General features: G+C 38.0%; 1 protein-coding gene and 1 long non-coding RNA gene across 2 annotated transcripts in view; one reads left to right on the plus strand and one right to left on the minus strand.

Annotated features, from left to right (window-relative positions):
• LOC141422598 (uncharacterized) overlaps positions 1–21,229 on the plus strand; it is a 36,897-nt gene extending 15,668 nt beyond the window's left edge. Inside the window, exon 3 of the long non-coding RNA XR_012447277.1 lies at positions 21,100–21,229. This is a non-coding gene — a long non-coding RNA (uncharacterized lncRNA). The remainder of the gene's footprint in view (positions 1–21,099) is intronic.
• The window catches only part of Pde11a (phosphodiesterase 11A), a 376,507-nt gene that overhangs the window by 76,221 nt on the left and 274,260 nt on the right, over positions 1–26,026 (minus strand). Inside the window, exons 11-12 of the mRNA XM_074071157.1 lie at positions 21,064–21,210; positions 20,719–20,826 (exon numbers count right to left, since the gene is read on the minus strand). Coding sequence (XP_073927258.1) covers positions 20,719–20,826; positions 21,064–21,210 — 255 coding nt within the window. The remainder of the gene's footprint in view (positions 1–20,718; positions 20,827–21,063; positions 21,211–26,026) is intronic.

The raw sequence follows: 26,026 nt of genomic DNA on the forward strand, positions 1-26,026 counted from the left end.
TGAGGAGCAAGGGATGTATACAATACTTTGGAATTCTTTTTTTCTGATCTGGTAGCTATGCTTGTGAAATGGATGGCTGTCATGTAACTTCTTATGGAAGCAGTTTGATATAATTATGGAACCAAGAGCAGCACTGACGTTTGGTTCCTGCTGATCCTTTCATTAGTTTACAGAGGAAGTGCACCTCTGGGAAAGCAGGTCTGTGTATTTTCTTGATCCAAGGCCTTTATCATCTCCCCCCTTTCCTTTTACCACGCTAGTCTCCCATTTCATTACTTACAAAAATCACTATCAAAGTGTGGGAGTGAAGATTCAAATTGCATTACTTTTCTTGTGCATTTCTTCCCCCAAATCTTCCATCTCTGGACAGTAACTGTTAGATACTTCTCTTAGAGCAATGAAAACTATATTTTGTAATTAGTTATGTTTTCTATTACAGAAATAACTGAATAATAGATTCCCATGTTGACAATTTTAAAACTTGACTTGGTTTCTCTGCTAAATTTAGAAATACATATAACTTTATTTATATAGCAAATGGAAATGCTAACAAGTTGTCTGGAAACATGAAATAGCTCATGTCAAAGCTTATGTGTGCCCTTCATTTAAAGTTTTGGGTTTGGCTGTTGATTTTTCTATCTAGTTTATTTAAAGTATTACTTGCAATAGTTTATTTTTTTTTAAATCAAATCATACTAAGAGACCTAGAATCAAAAAACAGTAGCACATTTTCCTTCCCCTTTCCTGATTCCCAAAGGTAACCACTTAAAAAAAAATCTAAATTAGTGGAGTTTTCACCTCATTTCTATTTGCACATGTTATTAGTACCTGGTTACTTATCAAATGTACCATAAGTTATCCTAAGAACTTTCAAGTGTTTAATTTACTTAATTCTTTTAAGTAAGAGAGGCTATATCCTGTGCCCAAGGGCTCACAGTTAGTACAGGGTACAGGACGACTCCAACTGTGCTTCCTCCAGTCTGTTCTGAAACATCAATGATGTCCTGGGGCAGGTGGGAGGTGATCCCTCACACCTCTCCTCACTCCCAATGCAATCCATGCCTATAAATATCACCACTTCTGAGCCAACTGATAATTGTTTCCTAGCTTATATAAATGTTTGCATTTCCTAGAGATAGGACTTAAAACATCTAAGCCTTTCATACCCTACACTAATGTATACAGTGCCCATCAAAATAATTTTAAAGAGGGTCAAAAGTGCCACACCTTTTATTTGATCCTTGAGTCCTGGGCATGTCCTCACCATCACCGGGGCTTCCTCTTTGCTGGTCTGGGACTGATCTCTTATCTCCTGTATCCCATGCCTTTCTCTTTCCTCAATTTCTCCCTCTTTTTGAAAGAGCACAACTGCCAGAGGCCTCATGAGAAAGGATGTTTATTTTCTAACATCAGGGACTTTGTATGACTGAAAAAAAATCTTTATTCTTTCTTATCCTCAGTTGTTCATCTAACAATTCTAAGGTAAAACAATTTCACTCAGAATTTGGAAGGATGGCTTTATTGTCTAGCTCCCAAAGTTGCTTTTGAGACTGTAACATGATTTTTGCTTTCTTTAAGGATCTCCTCTCTATACCTGGTGTTCATCAATTTCACAAAGATATACTTTGGTTTGGGACTTTTTTTCATTCAATTTGCATGGTAAACCTAATCTGGATGCTTTATTTTTATTTATTTATGTTTTGGTGGTACTAGTGTTTGAACTCAGGGCCTCATGCTTGCTAGGCAGGCACTGTAACACTTAAACCACATCCCAGTCTTTTTTTTTTTTTTTGGCTTTAGTTACTTTTTCCAATAGGGTCTCCCAGGGTTTGTTGCCCAGGGCTGGTCCTCAGACTGTGATCCTCCTGCCTATGCCTCCCATGTAAATGGGATTGGAGGCTCTACTTCTCTACTTCTACAGTACAATGTTCTGCTAATGTTTTTGTAGTTGTCAATTTTCTCTTCAGCATCTTTTCTGACCTGTTTGAGTTGAATGATGGACTTCTTGTATTAATTTCCTTATTTTTAAAATCTCTTCTTTCTCATTTCCTATATAGACTTTTTCTTTTACTTTCCAGGAGTTTTTAAACTTATAAGCATTTTTTTCAGCTCCTTTTCTAATACCATACTGTTCTTCTCCCTTGAATGTATTATCTCTTTTCCTATCTCTCTGAAAACACAGTTCTTCTGGTATTTTCTTCTGCTGCTTGAATTGTCTATTTCCTCTGAAGTCCTTTTCTCTATTTCCTTCAAATATCTTTGGTAGACTGCTCATATGTAAGAGTAACTCATGATGGGCTAGTGCTTTTGGGTGGTGGCTATAGGTTCCTGAGACTTAACACAGGGTAATTATGTAACCAGCTGGTATTTTGCTGGAGATCCCCAAATGTCAGTATGCAGACTCATTTTCTCTGGAACCTCAAATCTGTTGCCTGGGCATGGTGTAAATATGAATGTTAGCATCCTGAGAAAGGAGAGCTATGGTTTCCCACCTGGGATGCTGCAGGCTTTCAGTTGATCCTCTTATTTTCAGAGTGCATTTTACCATTACTTTTCTTTTGCTGGTGTCCTCAAGGCTGTGCTTCAGTTTCTCCAGCAAATGCCTTGATTACTGCACAGGTGTGGGTAAGAGCATCCCCTTGACTACATGGAGGGGAGATGGAGGTTTGGACACTCACTGTTTTTATCACTCCCTCATCTTACCTCACAGTGTTTTTGTGGTATCTGAAGCCTCCAGTTCCTGAATCTTGACAGGTTCTAGGTTGTCACTGTTCTCATATGTGTCCCTTCTTCCACCTCCTCAGCCCTGAAGTCACTTGGGATGGATCTTGCTCTTTTCTGCTAAGTTTTGAACCATTTCTTCTCTTAGTTTTCTGCCTTCATAGGTTATTATTCCAGGAAAGGGGAGATTTGTATCCATTTCTGTTCTTATTATTTGGGGGTGATTTTTCAGAGGAAAAATGGGATATGTGTGTTTCTTCTGTCATCTTAAAGCTGTAAGTCAGTTTTGTTGTGTTTGTTCTTGCTAATGTTAAGCAAATCCTAAAAGTCTATCAAGTAATCAATAATTATTATGATACTGTGAAAACAAGTATTTTAAACAATGGCACTGCATTGAAATTTAGGGAGATTTTGCCTGTGAAATGCTACTGACTAGAACTAGCTGATGAATCAGAATGGTAAGAATAGGGATAATGTTAAGATAGGGTAATTTGACTAGAAATTTAGTTAGAAGTTAAAAATCAAGTGCCATGCAATAGATTTAGGGTCAATATCCCAAATCATTTTAAACCATAAGTTAACACTTACTATATAATAGGATGGAACCTATTTTGCTGGAATTTTCTACAGTCCCCTTTTTTTCTATGCATCTGGCTCCTTAATTATATCATGGATAATTTCAAGAATTTGACGAAAGTCACGGACTCTGTTTCTAGAAAGTTTTCTATAATGTTATGGCATTCAAAGACTGCGGAGCCCATATCTGTATCATCAGAAGAAAGAATCGCTGAAGTATAACATATAACAGTCACACAAAACGTATTTACCTCTCCTGACGATGATACCTGAGTTACTGAAGCAGCACCTCTCTCTTGACTGTGATTTAAAGCTGCCTGGTAAATGGTTTCTGAGAATCATCAGGCCTGAAAAGTGTCCACCTGCCACTAAGTGTCCATTTGCACCCCCTCTGCACTCATCCATCTTCCTTCTGGCCCTGTCCACTCAGACCCACATTTACCAGAATTGAACAGAAAATATCAACTTCCTGCTGACAATAATGTACCTTCAAAAAAACCAGAGAGGCAGCAGGAAGTTTATGTTAATGCATTTATCCCAGTCTTGACTCTAGCATATTATTTTCAAATAAAATGACTTTTCTGCTCTTTACCCAATAATTCTGAGTTTTAGCAATCTTTACATTAATATATTTTCATCTATATTTCCTCAGGATATATATCAGAAATGTGAGCAGTGAATGTGATATATATACATATCTATCTATCTATATCTATATAGATAGACAGATAGATAGATGAGACAGTCAAGGTATAAAGACCTAGTTTCCAAGTCCCCCTGTTCAGAAAAGCCCCCGAGACTGGCCTCTGAGCAGGCCTTCGGGGACAGGCCGTCCTGGGCTGAATTGTTGGGGTAACTGTCCTTTCAACTCTATAGTTCATAATAAGTAGGCTCCTAAATATCCAAACCTGCAACGTTGATTCTCAGAATCTTCTAGGTTACCAATTAATTTCTGTCATTAACCATTATAAAATTTAAGCCAACTCAGATGTACCCCAATTTCAAAGCTGTCATGAACAGAGAAAAGTGACTGTTATTTTGTGGTTCTGTTGAATAAAAACAGGTGCAAAAATAACAGCCACAATATCAACCCTAGATGGTGCTATAGAGGATTTGTTTATTTAATAAACGGATTAAGTGCCTGTTATGAATCAAGCAATTGGTGTATTTGAGAAAAGAGGCTTGGTAAAATAAAAACAACAGTTAACACTTTGAAGTACTTAGTGTTATAACGGGCAGTTTTCTAACTACATCAAATTCATGAACTCATTTAATCCTTACAAGAACCCTTTAGGTTGATACTGTTTCTTAACTCCCCATTTAATGGACATAGACTCTGAGGCACCAGATTGCATGGCTAAAAAGTAAAAGAGGTGGGATTAGAGCCCTGGCAACCAGCGTCATAAATTGGTGTTCTTATCTCTTGTGCTAAACAGCCTCTAACAGGAAGGTGTAGGTCCATTTGTGCAGCTTTGAATACTCTTGAGATGATATCATGTTAGGTAGCAGGGCCTTAAAGAATCACTTGGGGTGTGCTTTATCCTATGAAGTACATTATTTTTGAATAGTGTTATGTTGAAAGCAGAGCTATTGGGCATCTTTAGTCTAAACACAGCTCTGGAGCAGATAATATACAGTGCTTTACAAATGAGGTTAGAGGGAAAAGAAAGATATAATAGTTTGTATAAACTATCCCAATTTTATAAAATGTCTACTAAAAAATATTGTGTAGTAAAGCGACTATTAGGATGTGCTTCAAAATGTTATCAGTGATGGGATCACAGGTGACAAAATTTTGCCTTTATGACCAAAATTTCCATAAAGAATAGTTATTCATTAAAATTTATATACTCTGTATATGTATACTTGTAAATTCTTTTTTAATTTTTTTTTATTCATAGTGCATACAAGGCTTGGTTCATTTCTCCCCCCTGCCCCCACCCCCTCGCTTACCACCCACTCCGCCCTCTCCCTTTCCCCCCCCAACTCAATACCCAGCAGAAACTATTTTGCCCTTATTTCTAATTTTGTTGTAGAGAGAGTATAAGCAACAACAGGAAGGGACAAGGGTTTTTGCTGGTTGAGATAAGGATAGCTATACAGGGCATTAACATTGATTTCCTGTGCGTGGGTGTTACCTTCTAGGTTAATTCTTTTTGATCTAACCTTTTCTCTAGTACCTGTTCCCCTTTTCCTATTGGCCTCAGTTGCTTTTAAGGTATCTGCTTTAGTTTCTCTGCGTTAAGGGCAACAAATGCTAGCTAGCTTTTAGGTGTCTTACCTATCCTTACCCCTTCCTTGTGTGCTCTCGCTTTATCATGTGCTCATAGTCCAATCCCATTGTTGTGTTTGCCCTTGACCTAATGTCCACATATGAGGGAGAACATACGATTTTTGGTCTTTTGGGCCAGGCTAACCTCACTCAGAATGATGTTCTCCAATTCCATCCATTTACCAGCAAATGATAACATTTCGTTTTTCTTCATGGCTGCATAGAATTCCATTGTGTATAGATACCACATTTTCTTAATCCATTCGTCAGTGGTGGGGCATCTTGGCCGTTTCCATAACTTGGCTATTGTGAATAGTGCCGCAATAAACATGGGTGTGCAGGTGCCTCTGGAGTAACAGTCTTTTGGGTATATCCCCAAGAGTGGTATTACTGGATCAAATGGTAGATTGATGTCTAGCTTTTTAAGTAGCCTCCAAATTTTTTTCCAGAGTGGTTGTACTAGTTTACATTCCCACCAACAGTGTAAGAGGGTTCCTTTTTCCCCGCATTCTCGCCAACACCTGTTGTTGGTGGTGTTGCTGATGATGGCTATTCTAACAGGGGTGAGGTGGAATCTTAGCGTGGTTTTAATTTGCATTTCCTTTATTGCTAGAGATGGTGAGCATTTTTTCATGTGTTTTCTGGCCATTTGAATTTCTTCTTTTGAGAAAGTTCTGTTTAGTTCCCTTGCCCGTTTCTTTATTGGTTCATTAGTTTTGGGAGAATTTAGTTTTTTAAGTTCCCTATATATTCTGGTTATCAGTCCTTTGTCTGATGTATAGTTGGCAAATATTTTCTCCCACTCTGTGGGTGTTCTCTTCAGTTTAGAGACCATTTCTTTTGATGAACAGAAGCTTTTTAGCTTTATGAGGTCCCATTTATCTATGCTATCTCTTCGTTGCTGTGCTGCTGGGGTTTCATTGAGAAAGTTCTTACCTATACCTACTAACTCCAGAGTATTTCCTACTCTTTCCTGTATCAACTTAAGAGTTTGGGGTCTGATATTAAGATCCTTGATCCATTTTGAGTTAATCTTGGTATAGGGTGATATACATGGATCTAGTTTCAGTTTTTTGCAGACTGCTAACCAGTTTTCCCAGCAGTTTTTGTTGAAGAGGCTGCTATTTCTCCATCGTATATTTTTAGCTCCTTTGTCAAAGACAAGTTGGTTATAGTTGTGTGGCTTCATATCTGGGTCCTCTATTCTGTTCCACTGGTCTTCATGTCTGTTTTTGTGCCAGTACCATGCTGTTTTTATTGTTATTGCTTTGTAATATAGTTTGAAGTCAAGTATTGTGATACCTCCTGCATTGTTCTTTTGACTGAGTATTGCCTTGGCTATTCGTGGCCTTTTGTGTTTCCATATAAAGTTAACAGTAGATTTTTCAATCCCTTTAATGAATGTCATTGGAATTTTGATGGGAATTGCATTAAACATGTAGATTACTTTTGGGAGTATCGACATTTTTACTATGTTGATTCTACCAATCCATGAGCATGGGAGATCTCTCCACTTTCTATAGTCTTCCTCAATCTCTTTCTTCAGAAGTTTACAGTTTTCCTTGTAGAGGTCATTCACATCTTTTGTTAGGTTTACACCTAGGTATTTGATTTTTTTTTGAGGCTATTGTAAATGGAATTGTTTTCATACATTCTTTTTCTGTTTGCTTGTTGTTAGTGTATAGAAATGCTAATGATTTTTCTATGTTGATTTTATATCCTGCTACCTTGCTATAGCTATTGATGATGTCTAGAAGCTTCTGAGTAGAGTTTTTTGGGTCTTTAAGGTATAGGATCATGTCATCTGCAAATAGGGATATTTTGACAGTTTCTTTACCTATTTGTATTCCTTTTATTCCTTCTTCTTGCCTAATTGCTCTGGCTAGGAATTCCAGTACTATGTTGAATAGGAGTGGAGATAGTGGGCATCCTTGTCTGGTTCCTGATTTTAGAGGGAACGGTTTTAATTTTTCTCCATTAAGTATAATGCTGGCTGTAGGTTTGTCATATATAGCTTTTATAATGTTGAGGAACTTTCCTTCTATTCCTAGTTTTCTTAGAGCTTTTATCATGAAATGATGTTGGATCTTATCAAAGGCTTTTTCTGCATCTATTGAGATGATCAAGTGGTTTTTGTCTTTGCTTCTGTTAATGTGGTTTATTACATTTATTGATTTTCATATGTTGAACCACCCCTGCATCCCTGGGATGAAGCCTACTTGGTCGTGGTGAATAATCTTTTTGATGTGTTGTTGAATTCGGTTTGCCATTATTTTGTTGAGGATTTTTGCGTCAATGTTCATTAAGGAGATTGGCCTATAGTTCTCTTTTTTGGAGGTGTCTTTGCCTGGTTTTGGGATAAGTGTAATACTGGCTTCATAAAATGTGTTTGGCAGTTTTCCTTCCCTTTCTATTTCATGGAACAGTTTAAGGAGGGTTGGTATCATTTCTTCTTTAAAGGTCTGATAGAATTCAGCAGAGAATCCATCAGGTCCTGGACTTTTCTTTTTGGGGAGACTCTTGATTGCTGCTTCAATTTCATTTTGTGTTATAGTTCTATTCAGGTGATTAATTTCCTCTTGGTTCAGTTTTGGATGATCATATGTATTTAGAAATCTGTCCATTTCTTTTAAATTTTCAAATTTATTTGAATATAGGTTCTCAAAGTAGTCTCTGATGATTTCCTGGACTTCCATGGTGTTTGTTGTTATCTCCCCTTTTGCATTCCTAATTCTACTAATTTGGGTTTTTTCTTTCCTCATTTTAGTCAGGTTTGCCAGGGGTCTATCGATCTTGTTTATTTTTTCAAAGAACCAACTTTTTGTTTCATTAATTCTTTGTATGGTTTTTGGTTTCTATTTCGTTGATTTCAGCTCTTATTTTTATTATTTCTCTCCTTCTATTTGTTTTGGGATTTGCTTGTTCTTGTTTTTCTAGGAGTTTGAGATGTATCATTAAGTCATTGATTTGGGATCTTTCAATCTTTTTAATATATGCACTCATGGCTATAAACTTTCCTCTCAAGACTGCCTTAGCTGTGTCCCATGGGTTCTGGTAGGTTGTGTTTTCATTTTCATTGACTTCCAGGAACTTTTTAATTTCCTCTTTTATTGCATCGATGATCCATTTTTCATTAAGTAATGAGTTATTTAGTTTCCAGCTGTTTGCATGTTTTTTGTCTTTACTTTTGTTGTTGAGTTCTACTTTTACTGCATTGTGATCAGATAGTATGCACGGTATTATTTCTATTTTCTTATATTTGCTGAGGCTTGCTTTGTGCCCTAGGATATGATCTATTTTGGAGAAGGTTCCATGGGCTGCTGAGAGGAATGTATATTGTGTAGAGGTTGGATGAAATGTTCTGTAGACATCTACTAGGTCCATTTGATCTATTGCATATTTTAGATCTTGGATTTCTTTATTGATTTTTTGTTTGGATGACCTATCTATTGATGATAATGGGGTGTTCAAGTCTCCCACAACCACTGTGTTGGCATTTGTATATGCTTTTAGGTCTTTCAGGGTATGTTTGATGAAATTGGGTGCGTTGACATTGGGTGCATACAGATTGATGATCATTATTTCCTTTTGGTCTATTTCCCCTTTTATTAGTATGGAATGTCCTTCTTTATCTCGTTTGATCAATGTAGGTTTGAAGTCTACTTTGTCAGAGATAAGTATTGCTACTCCTGCCTGTTTTCGGGGGCCATTGGCTTGGTAAATGTTCTTCCAGCCTTTCATCCTAAGCCTATGCTTATTTCTGTTGGTGAGATGGGTCTCCTGTAAGCAACAAATTGTTGGATCTTCTTTTTTAATCCATTTTGTCAAACGGTGTCTTTTGATGGGTGAATTAAGTCCATTAACATTAAGTGTTAGTACTGATAGGTATGTGGTGATTCCTGCCATTTAGTTGTCTTAGTTGTTTGAAGGTTTGATTGTGTGTACCTAACTTGATGTTACTCTCTACTTTCTTGCTTTTTCCTTTCCTGTGGTTTGGTGCTGCCTGCCTTTTCATGGTTAAGTTGGGTGTCACTTTCTGTGTGCAGAATCCCTTGCAGAATCTTTTGTAATGGTGGCTTTGTGGTCACATATTGTTTTAGTTTCTGCTTATCATGGAAGACTTTTATTACTTCATCTATTTTGAATGATAGCTTTGCTGGGTAGAGTATCCTGGGGTTGAAGTTATTTTCATTCAGTGCCCAGAAGATCTCACCCCACACTCTTCTTGCTTTTAATGTTTCTGTTGAGAAGTCTGCTGTGATTTTGATGGGTTTACCTTTGTATGTTACTTGTTTTTTCTCTCTTACAGCCTTCAATATTCTTTCCTTAGTTTCTGAACTTGTTGTTTTAAATATGATATGTCGTGGAGTAGTTCTATTTTGATCTGGTCTGTTTGGTGTCCTGGAGGCTTCTTGCATCTGTATGGGAATATATTTCTCTAGATTTGGGAAATTTTCCGTTATTATTTTGTTGAATATATTACACATTCCCTTCGCTTGCACCTCTTCTCCTTCTTCGATGCCCATGATTCTCAAGTTTGGTCTTTTGATGGAGTCAGTGAGTTCTTGCATTTTCTTTTCACAGGTCTTGAGTTGTTTAATTAATAGTTCTTCGGTTTTTTCTTTAATTACCATTTCATCTTCACGTTCTGAGATTCTGTCTTCTGTTTGTTCTATTCTGCTGGATTGGCCTTCCATTTTGTTTTGCAGTTCTGTTTCATTCTTTTTTCTGAGGTTTTCCATATCCTGGCAGTTTTCCTCTTTAATGTTGTCTATTTTTGTCCTGAGTTCATTTATCTGTTTATTCATCGTGTTCTCTCTTTCACTTTGGTGTTTATACAGTGCTTCTATGGTTTCCATTATTTCTTATTTTGCTTTTTCAAATTCTCTATTTTTGTTGTCTTGGAATTTCTTGAGTGTCTCCTGTACATTTTGGTTGACCCTATCCAGTATCATCTCTATAAAATTCTCATTGAGTACTTGTAGTATGTCTTCTTTTAAATTATTCTTGTGGGCTTCATTGGGTCCTTTGGCATAGTTTATCTTCATTTTGTTGGTGTCTGGATCTGAGTTTCTGTTCTCTTCATTCCCCTCTGGTTCCTGTACTAATTTTTTGCTGTGGGGAAACAGGTTTCCCTGTTTTTTCTGTCTTCCCGTCATTGTCTTTGGTGTTGTTACTGTCCCTGTACTGTGTGCAATTAAGTATTTTCTGGCTTGTAATAATAACAATGGTAATATTTAGAATGGAAGGGTGAGCTGAGATGGAAAGCAAGAAGTTAAAGAAAAGGGGAAAACAAATATACAGACAAGAGGGAGAAAGCAGAACAAGGTATCAGACAAGAAAGTTTCAAAGGTATAAAGAGGGAGTGTTAGTGTACTAATCGACAGTAAGCTGAACAGACATTAGAGAAACAGAGAGAGGATTGAAAATCAAAGATAAAAAAATAAAAAATCAGTAAATGAAAGAAATATCTATATATAAAAATGAATTAAAATAAAATGGAAAATAGAAAATTAAAAAAAAAAAACAAAAAAAACTTCCAAGTTTATATGCAATGCAGTTTCAGTCTTAATATCTTAGGTGTCTGTCTCAATCTCCAGTCCTGGAGTTGGTGCCTCAGATGTTGTTCTGCAGTTGTCTCATCAAAGGGGATGCATAAAGTAGAACAAAACTACACACTCACACACACACACACACACACACACACACACACACAAAAGCCCCACCAAGTGTCCCAAGTTCAAATGCAATACAGTTTCAGTAAGTTTTTCGGCTTACAGGTGTAATTCGGTTGTTCTCTCATCAAAGGTAGGGAGAAAAAGAAAAAAAAAGAGTCTGGAGACAGTTCTGAGAGTGGTATCTGCAACTGTGGCTTGCCTGCTTGCTGCTCTCAGCCTGTAGCTGGCGGCGTTATTTATGCAGATCTCTGGGGTGAACTTAGCACTCACCTGGTCCCACAGGCTTTGTTTGCTCAGAGTTCTCCTGTGCGGGAGCCTCTGCTACAAGATTTCCCCTTTCCAAGCACACTGGGAAAGGTGACAGTGCCCCCGTGTTGTCAGGCCTGCGTGTTTATTTACAGTTCATGTGGGAGGTGGGTCTTCCCCCTCTCCTGTGTCATTTTCCTCCCACTGCCACTTTCACAAGCTTTCCTGCTCCTGCTTACTGGGCAGTGCTGCTGCTCCTGCTGGCCGCCATGTTTATTTACAGTTCACGTGGGAAGTGGGTCTTCCCTCCTCTCCTGTGGAGTTTTCCTCCCTCCACCACTCTCACAAGCTTCCCCGCTCCTGGTTGCTGGGTGCATGCCCTGCTCCTGCCAGAGGCTCTCCGGCCTGCCTGGCTCGTTTATTTACAGTCCCGGGAAGGATTCCCTTCCCCCAATCTTCAGCGCTCAGGGCGCCCCACCCTCTTTCCAGCGTGTCTTAATTGTTCTTATTGCTTATTACTCAGTTTCTCTTTTTTTTCCCCGGGTGGAGGTCAGTCTGTCCAGGGGGCTATGCTGCTCTGGCCCAGGCTTGTCTGTGGGAGTACCACAGTACCACGAAGCTCACCTGGTCCTTGTCTTCCCAGTGGGTGCCGGCCACTGGCGGCCCCGGGGGCCCTCCTCGTTTCTCCGTTTAACGTGGAGTGGAGATTCTCTGCGCTGGCTGGAGGTGTGGAGGGGTCAAAGTTATGCCTTTTCTCAGTGATTATGCCTGCAAAGTGTGTCTCCAGCGTCTCTCCAAGATTTCACTATAGGAGGCTCGCTTTCTGCTTCCTACCTCTATCCGCCATCTTGGAATCCCTCCTTTTTTAATTTTAAGAATAACTCATTTAGCCAAGCTGTCTTAGCTTGGAATAAAATAGTGACATTCTGAAAAGTGTCTATACATCACTTAGCAAATATTTATTAAGCATTTACACCATCCCAGGCACTGCGGAGAGAGCAGATGGCCATGATCCTGGTCCTTACTGCACATATAATCTGATCATACTTCAAGCCAGCCAGAACAGTGACCCAGAGTGCCTTTCTAATGAGAAGCACTCACAACCCTGGTTGAGCATTGTGGAAGAGAGTAATGGCGGAAATGGCCAGACACTCTGTTTGTTTCTGGAGAAGGTACATCACAGTCTGCAGGTCTTATCATGTCTGCAGCTGTGGCACAGGGATCTGAGAAAGTGATGCCAAAAACTCTGCCCTCACATTTCTTTCTAAATCCAACTACTGAAGACACTGAATGATGGTGGATTCCCTGAGGAGTTCATCCTGTTGATTCTAAGATCTTTCTGATGGCAAACTGAGAGAAAGGGAATCTAACGATGCACCAGAAGTCCTTAATGGCCACAGAAATCCCAAATCGAGGTGCTTGGCTGCATGTGCTCATGCAGCCACAGATGTCCAGGCACTGTGGCAGAGCCGACAGTAGAGTGGCTAAGATGACTGAGTTTTGGACAGTCTTTCTTCCTCCCCTTCCTCTTTGTCTCTCTTCTGGACAAGAAGAGCAAAGAGGATTGCTCAGACTGTTCCAAGGGCTTTGAAAGACAGGTTCTCAAGGAAGGGCCTCCTCCAGAAGCTCTGCATGCCCATTCCTGATCTATGCATCATGTTCTAACCCATCTACAAATGACTTTGATTTGGAGGTCCTGTGAGCTATGGGCAGAAGCATCTAACTTCTGGTATATTTCAATTTCTGGTACACAGAGTGCTGTAGGGTAACTGTCTGGAGTTTTTGTTTGGTAAATTTACTTCAGCCACAAGGTGCTCTTTTTAGGGTTTCATTGAAAATGCCACACACAAGGTATTCATGTCTTCTAAATAAATATTTCAAATTGCAATAGTGATGGCTGCCATAGCCATCACTACAACTCCTAACAAAAGACTGATGGTTCCAGAAGAAGAGTTCCTTCAATCACCCCACAATTTAGAACACATCACAGTCATGGGTGAACCAGAGTGGTAAAAAAAGTTAAGGCCTATATTTGGGTTCCACATGCATCTACAGCAGGCCCAGCATGCCTCTTTTTGGGATTCTGTTTTGTTTGCTTTAAGATTTAAGTCTACAGTGATTCTTTCCTTACCAAGCTCAGAGTTGAGAAAACCTCATAGTCTCTACCTCAATGACTTTTATAATCAATCAGAAGCTTCTGAAGGCACTTACCATCAAATTCTAAAATATAACACACGTTTTGGGCATGTGATGAGTCTTAGCCTCAAATAATGTTGTAAATGCTTATTTATGTAATTTTCAGGAAGGTGGGCAGTAAACTCAATGCTCTATCTGGTATGATTATATGTGTTGAGTAGATGTTTGAGACATAAGTTAGACAATTTAGGTTAATTCTATATAATTATATTTAGTTATTTTTTATCACTTAATTTTTTACCTACTCATCATTATAATTTGATCATTATTTTAAAACATACAAAAATAGAAGACTATAGCCAATGTCATGTATTTCTTGCCCAACTTTGGAAGGAATTTGTGTTTTGCCAATCTTATTTCATCTGTCTTTTCACTTGCAGTGTCTTATTTGCTTGTTTGTCTGTTATTTTCTTTTGCTAAAATATTTAAAAGCAAACCTCTGGCATCTGTCAACATCCTTTATTTCATTCTTAAAAAGTCCTGATGTAGTCAAAAATATAAATATAAATATATATAGATATATATAAATATTTATATTAATATATCTCTGATCTCATGTTTTGATAAAATGTGCAAAAAGATAAGCAAATGGTATTTGGAAATTTCTAGACTAAATGTGTCAACTAAAAATTAAACTTAAAAAAAGCTTGAGAAAAATTGGTTTCTACTTCAATTTAGATAATGCAATTAAATACAGCCTTATGTAGCACACAGATGTCATTTTAAAAGGAAGCAAAGGAAAAAGATGATAAGATTCTTAAGGCCTTAGCCTTCAACACTAAGAATATATGTGTTTTATGAGTTTTGAGGACAAGGGCAGCATGTTTTGTCCATGTTTAGAAATACAGTTTATATTTTATGACAAATCATAAGTGAACTCAATATCACATATGGTTTGTGAGACATATGAAATGAATGAAAATGAAGATCACTTGGTGCACATTAATTGTGTAGAAAGACAGATTTCTCGAGGTGCCACCAGAGACCAGGTTGATGAATTTTAAGAATATGAAGCCACTTCAGAGCTTATCCCAACTTTTACAGGCCATAATTGAGTCAAGATTAAACACAAGACATATGAAAAATTAAAATTTTTTTTTCTGAATCTGGCTTATTTCACTTAACATGATGTGCTCCAGTTCCATCCATTTATCTGTGCACAAAAAATTCTTTATGGTTGAGTAATATTCCATTATACATATGTATATATGTATGCATGCCTGTATGCATATAACATTTTCTTAATCCATTCATAAGTTGTAGGGCATCTGTCTGTTTCCATAAGTTGGTTGTTGTGAACAGTACTGCAATAAACATGGATGTGCAAGTGTTTTTATTATATCCTGACTTACATTCCTTTGGATATATACCTAGGAGTGGTATTACATATAGCACTTCTAGTTTAAGCTTTTTGAAAAGCCTCCATACTGCTTACCTCCACATCCTCGCCAACATTTGTTGTTTGTGTTGAAAAATTAAAACTTTTTAAAGCTCAAACTTAACACCCTTAAGTGACAGGTTTCAGTCCTAAGAAGGTTCCACTAGGAAGTCATACACTGTGGAAAATGGAGGCTGTAATAAATGACCATGGCTCTGCTGTTGAATCTCTCTGACCTGGAGGATTCAGCTGGCATCATAAAACACAAAGCGACAGATTAAGCAGTTTACCAACACCATAAAAATCTCAAGAATAAATTCACTTTAGTCAAAAATCCTGTATTGTGTAACTAGGTACCAAGTGCCAAAACCACATACATTTCCTTACAAGCCTGTGTCCATGAGCGAGAGCTTATAGCTTCCCTGAAACACTGGACATGATTATATTCACACACTTTTACAATTTACATGTCCTAAGAAAAATACCCAGCTCGGGCTGACAATGCAGGAGAATTTATTTTCACTAGAAAGGGAATGACCCATAACTCATGAATGGCAGCGCTTAAAGTGAGTTATGGAGGTTACTCTTCTGTGAGAGGAAATGGATTGGATTATCCTTCTGCCCAATTGTATGTTTGGTTATTAGCACACCAGGTTCTTAATTATGTGCAGCTCTGCCTTTTTTTTTCTTATAAAATAAATGTGGATAAAGGGAATGTCAGCTAGAAGCACGGGATGCCTGACTGGGGTTCTGAGATATAGGCAGAGAGAATAAAAATAGAAGCCTTCTGACATGATTGAAAGACAGGAGTCTTAAATGCAATTTAAACATAATATGCAAGTTGATTAGCTCCATAGTTAATTTATAGTGCCCACTGCTGATATTCCATAAGAACATTAAAAATCATTCCTTCCTAAATTAAAAGGTTGCAATCTTTTAAGTTACATCTATATGAAGATTAAAGAACTGTTTTTTTCCAACATGCATCTTTCGTTGTGTTATGATAACACTATCATTTATTTTAAGGTAAATATAACTAGTTACTACTCATAATGATAAAATGAACTGCAAAGTGATATTTGATAAACATTTACAGTATGATTATTGTTTATTATAGTCAGTTACAGAATAAAACGTCTAGATCTCTTTGAACCTACCAGTGTTGCAGTTAATAAAGGATTTGATTTTTGTTGCCATTAGGATTCTGGCTATTGGGTGAAAATGTCTTATTTAAAAATTAGTTGGTTCTGTCCTTCTTTGGGGGAAAGAAAAGAGTTCAAACTGTGCTTCCGTGATCTCCTTCCAAAAGAAATTTTATACCTCTAAAATCAAGGACTTTTCTGACAACTGCAGGTAGTGCATGGTGTGTTATCCCCAAGCTTGCAATGGGATGGATTTTCTCCATCAGATGTCCCTTCTGCTCTCTATTTTGAATTATCAATAAAACGGCTTGGCTTATCTCTGAAAATCACCTTGTTGACAATACAAATATGGACTTAAACATGCTACCTCCACATTTAAGATTTAAGAAGCCCCCAGTAAATGTCAAAGGGGAGTCAATGTGTGCAGGGCGATACTTGGTTATTATTAGAGTTTAACGGCAATTCCCTACCAGCGCCATGCTGCCAGCACCACCATAAATTTTAATGTGATCATGTGTTCTTCTCTTTTCATATTCAGTGAATTCTGCAGGATCGTAATATTCTACATGAACCCTAGCTGAACCTTGATGTGATATGAAAAAAGGACAAGATTTCTAGTGGTGATAGTGGTTCATCATTTTATAGTTTTTATTTATTTTAAAACTGGACACTGAGAGACATGATTCCCCAAACTACATTCACTCATTCAATTAATCTTTATTGAACCCCTACAGGATGCAGGGCATAGCCCAAAGTGCTAATGAGTATATTTATGGGATAGTAAAGAATACTGATGCTTAAGAAAACCCTCCCCCCACCTTGGAAAAGCTGGCAGAGCTCGTATATCACTTATAAAACTGAAAAATGTCTCTGCAGTCCTGGCACCACTGTATGCCTTTTATGTTACAGAACACAAACAAAAACACAGCTCTTTACGATACCTGGTTTCTATCATGAATATAAGGAATGTGTCTATCATCTTTCATTATGCTTTGGTTTACACACTTCTGAAAACAAAGAGAATTTGTACAGATCAATCTGTACAGTTTTTGGTTTTCATTTTGACACAAATAGTAATTGGCACTACCTACCATACTTATTGGAGGAATTCAAATTTTGATCAATTTTAACTACCTAAATGTCTCTTTAAAAGCAAAGGATAACACTGAAGCTTTTGTTGTATAAATTTGAAATTTCAAGGCAGAAGTATGGAACAAATTAATAAGTCATCATTGAACTAAGTGCCCATCAAAATTTATCTCAAAATCCCTGCCCTACAAAGTAGATCCTTTTATTTTAATTTCTAGTGAAATAAAGTCACTTTGTTACCTAGACATGAACCAGAATATTTTTGCAAAACACAATTCTGAGTCAATAAGTTTATGTACTGTGTGTGAAATATTTTAGGGCTAAAGGTTAGTAAGTTGGTGCATATATTTATAATTTTCTTGTCCTGTTGTTCATGGTACAAAAATTTGCTCCTCAGTGATGCATAACTAGGTACTTTCCAATTCCCAGAGACAATGGACTGAGGAAAATACAGATTGAAGTTTGTATGGAGAGTACTGTGTTATTTGTGTAAGGGCATGGTGGGCCAGAAGCCAGTCATAAAGGAGAGGCTCTTTTCACAGACTGGCTTTGTTGGTGTGTCTTCTAAGAAAAACTTCATTTTGCAGTGAGGTGTGTGCCGTGCCTGAGTATCTCCCGTGCCAGAAGAAAAGATGCACTTTCAAGGAAGGTTGGAAGGATTTTTTTTTTTTAATCTTTTCCTGAAACTGGCTGGGAAACTTTGCCTTGGAGCGCCATCTAGAGGAAAATTTAGCACATATGCGGCATTCTTTTTTGGCTTTGTGACCCAGCCAGAATCCAGCGGTTGGTGCATAGTGGTCCACCTTCCCAACAAACACACATTAATAGGCAACTCATTACATGGAAATACAATATGAGACGCCTTGAATGGAAACAGTGACTGATTAGACCAAATCAGGGAAAGACCCTAGGAGTCTTGAAGGCTTAGTGTCCATTCAATGGAAGAAGCAACTCGGGTACCATTTTGCCAGAGGAAGAGGTCATACTGCAGAAATTAGAATGGATGAGTGAATTAAATTCATTTTTATCTATACACATCAAGTAATCTTTGTTATCTCCATAATTATTTTCTTAGTTTAAAATATTCCTGATTAGCCAGATGGTCCATGGCCACGTTGAAGAGGATGCCTGTGTTAGAGCAAAACAAAACTTGACCTATCCAATCTATTGTAATCCTCAGCTAAGTTCAGCAGAATGTAATGATAAGAAAATAAGAACTTTTCCAGATACAGCAACTCAATGTGAGAGAGAAAAATAATATTCACTAACATCCTTTCCAAAGCTGTGTTTTTTCATTTTGTTATTCTCTCCATCACCCTTAGAGAACTTGAACAGCAAAGTCTTCTATTTTTGCAGTAGCATGAATAAAAAAGCAAAATAAAAATCTCTTCTATCAGTGACATTCTTCAAGTTTGCCGAGCAGATGCAAATGTAGTAACACTCTTGAAATACTCTGATAATATGACCATCCCCATTGTACTGACACAGTTTGAAAGTCCTACTTTCTCCAGTTTCTTGAAAAGTATCAAGATCACCCACACCATGAAAACATTTGTGGTAATAACTGTGCATGTGTGTCCTTTTGTTCCTAAGGTTCCCCACAACCCCACCACTCTTGCCAGATCCCTGCATCCCAGCTATTTACAGGCACACCATAAAGCTGACTTTATCCTGAGCTTTCTACCTCACAATGCTGTGTCCCCCATTTTATTTGTTGAACAAGGTTTCTACTTATTTATTTTTGCAAGCCCATACCTCCAACAGGTTCTCCAAGAATAATCAGTTAATATGTTCATGCCATCTGTGAGCCAGACTCATGAACTCTGCACACACAAATTATTTCTTGTCCACCGGGATCGGATCAAGAAAAGCAAAATGAAGGTATTTTTGTTTTCAAACAATGTTGGCATTTGAGCAATTAAACCTCATGGTTCAAAGTGTCTTTCTTTCATTGGCTACTTTCCTGGCCAGCCTGCCTGTTCCTTAGGAAGAGGAGGACCCAAACCTCAAGTCCTTGAGTAGAAATAAAGACATTTTGGTCCTATCTTCTTATACCACAAGTACACTTGAATCCAAACCAATCCAATATATGTATATTGAAAACCTACGAAGTGCATGACAGAGTGCAATGTACTGGTAGGGCCCTCAACAAATATGTGTTGAGCAAATGAGTGAATGTTGTTTAAAGACTGAGAAATTCTCTCTTTCCCCAAGCAGTTTACTCTATGAGAAAACAAGAGAAAATGGTCACTTAAAAAACACAGTAGGAAGATAGATGTGGCTGGGTGCCAGTGGCTCACACCTGTAATCAATCCTGGCCACTCAGGAGGCAGAGATCAGCAGGATCGTGGTTTGAAGTCAGCCTTGGAAAATAGTTTTCAAGACTCTATCTTGAAAACAACCCATCACAAAAAAGGGTTGGTGGAGTACCTCAAGTTGTAGGCCCTGAGTTCAAACCCCAGTACCACAAAAAAGAAAAGATAGATATGTTGAATTATGTATAGTGCAGAGAAAGAAGTAGTTATTGATGCTTTGGAAGAAAGGAGAGACCAGAAAATCTGGAATTCCTGATTTTGTGTCTAAATTTTAATGTGAGTACAAATATATAAGGTATTTGTGTTTATGTTGTAAGAATCCCAAATCCACACTCTTTTGTATGGTAAATATGTTCACATATTTATGCACACATATGTATGTATATATTATTATGAGGCCAATGAAACAACATATTTAAATCAGGAAACATTTTACTTGATGTTTAACATAGCTTAATAATGTAAGTGAAAATAAGGCCAAAATAAGATTTATTGCTTCCAGCAAATGGGGATGAGTAGAGGAATTTGTTCAATTTTTGCTACAAATATTTGCAGAGTTAATTCTCAAGCTTGCCTCTGGCCCACTGCCTTAGCTACCTCCATAAAACACATTGGCCATCATCACTGGGTTGGAGCCCAGGGAACAGAGATTTTAAGCCTAGTGAGTTTCTAAACGTGCACACTCCTCTCCCTTCCTTCTCCCGTGGGCTCCCTGAGTGTTCTCTCAGGATTTCCACATTTGTATGGTAAATGTTCATACCTCCCTATTATGCCTTTCCAGTAGCCCAGAGATCTTATCCAGGGATTTCTTTGTTCTGTTACTCATCTCCATTTTCTCTGCAAAGAGATTACTTTGCAAAGCCAAGTTTTCTTTTTCTTTTTTGTAAAATCCAGTTTACCAAGAAAGAATGTGGAAAAGAGGCCCAGGTCCTTATTCCAAGGTAAATGATTCCAGGGTGTAAATGATTTTGTACCACTCCCATAACCAGGGCAGGAAAGGTCTGCCGGCAAGCAATCATATGGCAATTTTTCAGAGAACTAGAAACCTGAAGGAGTAGGCCTGTGGGTTCACATGTGTGGACTTCCACTGTAATGGCACACTTACTGTTAGCATGGCAAACATCAGTTGGCACACGTTGAAGGCATGTCTCCAGTTGTGGTACAGAACCATTCGGTAATTTTTTCTCACTGTCAAAAGCCACCTACACAGTGTCTGCAATAGGAGGGACAGGTTGGATCAGGCAATTTTATGTGTCTCCAGAGGACCACTGTCAAAGCCTAAACATTATCAAAGCCTTCCACAATCCCCATCTGAGTCTCCTGGTGCTCCATGGTGTGTACAGCCAGAGATCATCACCCCCATTTTGTCTTTGGGAAGCCTTTGGGTCAGAGTAACTAACACAGTGTCCTGGTGCCCTCTTTTGATCCCTCAACACAGAACAGATTTTACCTCATAGTCAATTTTAAATTTTTGCACCATCCCCAGCTCCATGAACATCCGGAGAGCAGCTGTGATCATGGCATCAACATCCAGGGAAAAGTCATCAAAATGGATGTCATCGATGGCCAGCTCTGACACCAGAGGGATGTTGGCTGCCTATAAAAGCAAAAGACGTAAGTCAAACCAAGTTCACCAGCTTTCCCAAACCCCATGTCCTGCTCTCCTTCCCTGCTTATCAGAAGTGCCACATAAATCAGGCATGACCTGCACTTACACCCCGTATAGCTCAGCTCTGAGCTGTAAATGTCCTTTGTTTCTGAACTGCACAGGCCCCAAGCAAATGAAGAGGGAAGGGAAGGAAGCTAATCAGAAGATAAAATATATCCACTGAATCTAGTCTGCAGAATTTAGGATACAGAACTCTCTTGTTTACTAAAACTGTGGTCACACAATATATTCTGATGCATATTACAGAGCACTAAATGCAAGAAACATCTGGGCAGCCAGCAGCTGGGAATTTTAATTGCTGCTATTCAAAGAAAATGAGAGCACATCACTGGGGCTTGCTTCTTACATCCTTACTCCCTGTAGCTTGTGTGTACTTTTTGTTACAGAAAGACAGAAAGAACCAGACAGCATGTCTCTGGTGCAGAATATGCCATCTTAATAAAATAAAGATATTTGGAGAGTGGGCATAAACATATGTTTCATGGAAGGAAAAACTCTGCTCTATTGTTTAGTTTTCATTCTACACAAACCCCACATGTGATTACAATGCTGGTCATACACATTCAGAGTTTTTCAAAACACCCATGTTAGGCAGTTGTCAACGACTGCCCACACCAACCTAAAAGGGAAGGAAACAGATCTTTGGAAATTATTTTTCTGCTCAATTCATTGGGTTTTCCATATCCTTTGGGCCACTCTTGGTAAGGGAGTCACCACTATGTTTTTCGGGTTATCAGAGACCATTCTGTACTCCTGTTCCTAGTCTATTCACTGGATATAAATTACTCCCAGAGTAATTTATGCCCTGGAGTGGAGCTACTTTGGCTGTGCAATTAAATCCAACCCTGGTCACTCTAAGCATTCCTGAAACCACATAACCCATCCTTCCTTCCCAACTCTGTGCTTCTCCATAGACGTTTGCGTGTTTAAGCTAAAATCTAAACACTGGTTATTCCCTGCAATATGGGGTAACAATGAACAAATATATAAATGGCAGGACAATTAATCTTCTATTTTGAAGAATGAAACTATCATTATAAATTAATCCTCTTATTCTTTAGTAAACCATTTAAAAATGTTAATAGACTTATTGGCTCCAACTCCTTGGCAGTAGAAATCTTCTTTGTGTGTGTGTATCCTTGCTTGGACTCCATGCAAGCACTTTATTTATTTGAAAAGATATATATGTATGTGTGTATATATATTTTTTGGCAGTGCTGGTTTTTTTTTTTTTTGGTTGGACAGGGATTTGAACTTAGGGTTTCATGCTTGCAAAACAGACACTACTACTTGAGCCACGCTTCCAGTTCATTTTGCTCTGGCTATTTTGGAGATGGAGTCTTGTACATTATTTGCCTGCAATGGCCTTAAACTGTGATCTTTTCCATCTCAGCCTCCCAAGTAGTTAGGATTACAGGCATGAGTCACTGGCATCCAGCTGGTACTTGGGTTTTGAACTTGGGGCCTTGCACTTCCTAGGCAAGCACTCTTGACACTTGAGCACAACTCCAGCCCTTTCTGCTTTAGTTATTTTTCAGATAGGATCTCTCACTTTTTGCCAAGGCCAGCCTTAGACTGAAACTTCCTACCAGCGACCCCTGATTATCTGCGATTACAGGCATGAGACACCATGCCTGGCCTATTTATACTATTTTTCTTTCTTTGTGGAATCGGGATTTGAACTCAGGGCTTATCACTTGCTAGGCAGGTGCTCTACCACTTGAGCCACACCTCTAGCTCTTATTAAAAATATTTTCAATCAAAGTTATAAAATGCATGTAGCTTTAAGAGTAAATAAGATCTACAAGTCTTGTTATGTACACACAGGTACATATAGTCCTACTCTTCTGGTACCAAAAAATTCCTTTATCTACAGGGAATTCCTATTCCCTAACTTAAAAACATGTAGATATTTTTTTAATTTAGCACAGTAAGGTGTTTGCAATTTTATTTTTTTTAATTATTTTTTGTTTTGTTGATGGACTTCCCAGCACTGCAGATGAAGATTACATGGTCATACACTACATCTGACAACCTCTGCTGTCTCGTGTACTAACCCTTTTCACTCCCTCATATGCACATTTTGTTTAGATAATATTCAGTTGTTTATATCATTATGAAAATGTGCATGAGTCACTGGCATCCAGCTTGGTACTTGGGTACATAGCTGAATCCATTTATTATGAATGACTGCTTTTCCTTTCCATGAAGGCATCCAAATTCTATAGTTACTGTCTTCTCCTTTTTTTGTCACAATAGTTTATTTATTTTTTATTGTTGTGCTGGATGGGGGTACATTATGGCATGTACACAAGTTCTTACAATATATCAAATATATCATACTTGAATTCACCCCCTCCACCATTCTCCTTCATACCCCTCTCACCCCATTCCTGGAATAGTTTCAACAGGTATCATTTTTCCACTTACATACATGTGTACACATTATTTGTACCATATTCACCCTCCTGCACCATTTCCCCACCTCATCCCACCTCCCACTGGTACCAACCCTCCTAGGTAGGACCTCTTTTAATGTGTGTTGAGTTGTCTTTGTACTCGTAATCAATTCTAAATTCTACCAGTTGCAAAAGTCTCCTTTCAAAATGTTAGATGCTTTGGACATTCCATCAATTTCATGAAGTAAATGGTCCTGGAACTTTGCACACTTCTCCAACCTGGGCTGGCTGTCTTCTATGCCTGATGAATAGTGCTTTATGGGTCTCTCTCTCTCTCTCTCTTCTTTCTTGACTTCTCTCTTCTCTTTGGTAAGACGTTCTCTAATAGCTTCCCAAGAGAAGACTTGTGAAGACTTTCACTCTAAAAATGTTTTCATATTATGTCACATTCCATTGATACTTTGTCTAAACACAGATTTTTAAGTTGGATATCATTCCATTAGGATCTCAGGGGATTGTTCCTTCAGCTTTAGATGTTACTTTTGAGAATTCAGAACTGATTCTGGGCTCTTACATTAGGAAAATAACTCCCCTTCCTACTCTATTTTTGTAGGATCTTCTTTTTTGTTTCCAGAGTTTTGAAATGTTCCTTGATGTCAGTTTATTTTCATCCTTAATTCCAGGTACTTTGTGAGCCCCTTAGCCTGGAAAATCATGCCCTTCAATTCTAGAAAAAAGTGAAAAATAAGTTCTCTGATGATTTCTTGCTCTTTTATTTTTCTTGGCCTTCAAACTGGTTTTCTTTCCTTTTTTTCCATTTCTTTTTTTCAGTTTCTTTTTTCTTACATTTTTCACTCCTCCTATTTTTCAGTTTTTTTCCTTTTTGCTCTATTTTTAAGGAAATATACTTTCCCCTTACTCTTTGATTTTAATATCTCAGTTTTCATTGCTAAACTCTTTTGTTTTCTGGATATTCCTTTTTAATAGAACCCAGTTTTGACTCACAAGTGCAGCATCTTCTCTTACCTCTCAGAGGATGTTAATAATAATCCTATTTGACATTTTCTTCTCCTTTCAGTTTACTTCATTCCCTTTAATTTCTTTCAGTCTCTATTTTTATTGTGATTAAAAAGTACATAACATAAATTTACTCCCAGAAAATTTTAAGTGTACAGTAGACAGTATTGTTAACTGCATACACATTGTTGTACAGCAGAGCTTTCAAAACATCTTATGTGACTAAAACTCCACACCCATTGAATGACTTCCAGTGCTCCTTTTCCCAGCTCCTGGAAACCACCATTCTACTTTCTGTTTCCATGAGTCTGATCATTCTAACTACTCCACTGAGTAGAATCATGAAGTATTTGTCATTATGTGTTGATTCATTTGTCTTGATATGATGTCCTAAAAGCTCACTCATGTTCTGACATCTAACATCGAGATTCCTTTCCTTTTAAAGCTGAAAAATATTCCGTTGTATGTAAATACACCACACTTTCTGTTTATCCTCAGTAAATGTCCTTAGTGTCTTTCTTAATTAACTATCCTTCAATAAAATATTTTAACAGATCAGAAACTTTAGAAATTTTAAAGGTTTTCCTGCTCCTGTTAAAAGTGAGGCTCTAGAAGCTTCTACTACAGCCTCTAGGAGCTTCTATATAGGTAGATTTGACTGAATTGTTTTCTTGGGGAATCCATCAAAGGTCAATATCTTTGTGTCTTTGCTCTTTAGCTACTCAGATTTCCTAGAAAAGAATTTTCTGGCTGGTACCTGGTGGGGAGTGGAGTTGGGGGAGACTCAGCATTGATCTGTACCTGCTCATTTAATACCATTTTCAGCCTGCACCCCTACTATCATCTGCACTGATGATCCCCTACCCCAAAGACCTACTATTATACCCTCACCTGATGGTAAGCCTCCCATTGCTGGGGAGCAAGGAGTGGGACAAAGGATCTGGGGTTGAACTGCCTCTTAGGGTCTCTGTTTTTCTAGCTATAGCCCCCACCTTTATCCTTACCTCCAAAGGGACTTAAAGTCAATTTCTGAGCTATTCTTGGGGAAGAGTCTATGGTATCAATCTTGCCTTTCAGTTTTTTCCATTGCTACCTTAGTTTGGCTTTCTTTGGTTTGCTAAATTACTTAACATTCATCCAGTTGTTTTCTAGCTTCTAAAAAATTGTCATTGCTAAATCCTCTCCCAATGTCTTTGGCTGTGAGAATTTATGCCAAAAACTCCCCTTTATTGCTTGAGGAGGGAACAAAACAAAATGAGTGTTTAACCTGCTCTCCTTATCCAAAAATCATTGAAATTGTCTTTATTGAATGATACTTTAAGTGGTCA

Source organism: Castor canadensis, chromosome 4 (genome assembly GCF_047511655.1).
Source record: "Castor canadensis chromosome 4, mCasCan1.hap1v2, whole genome shotgun sequence".
NCBI classification, from domain to species: Eukaryota; Metazoa; Chordata; class Mammalia; order Rodentia; family Castoridae; genus Castor; species Castor canadensis.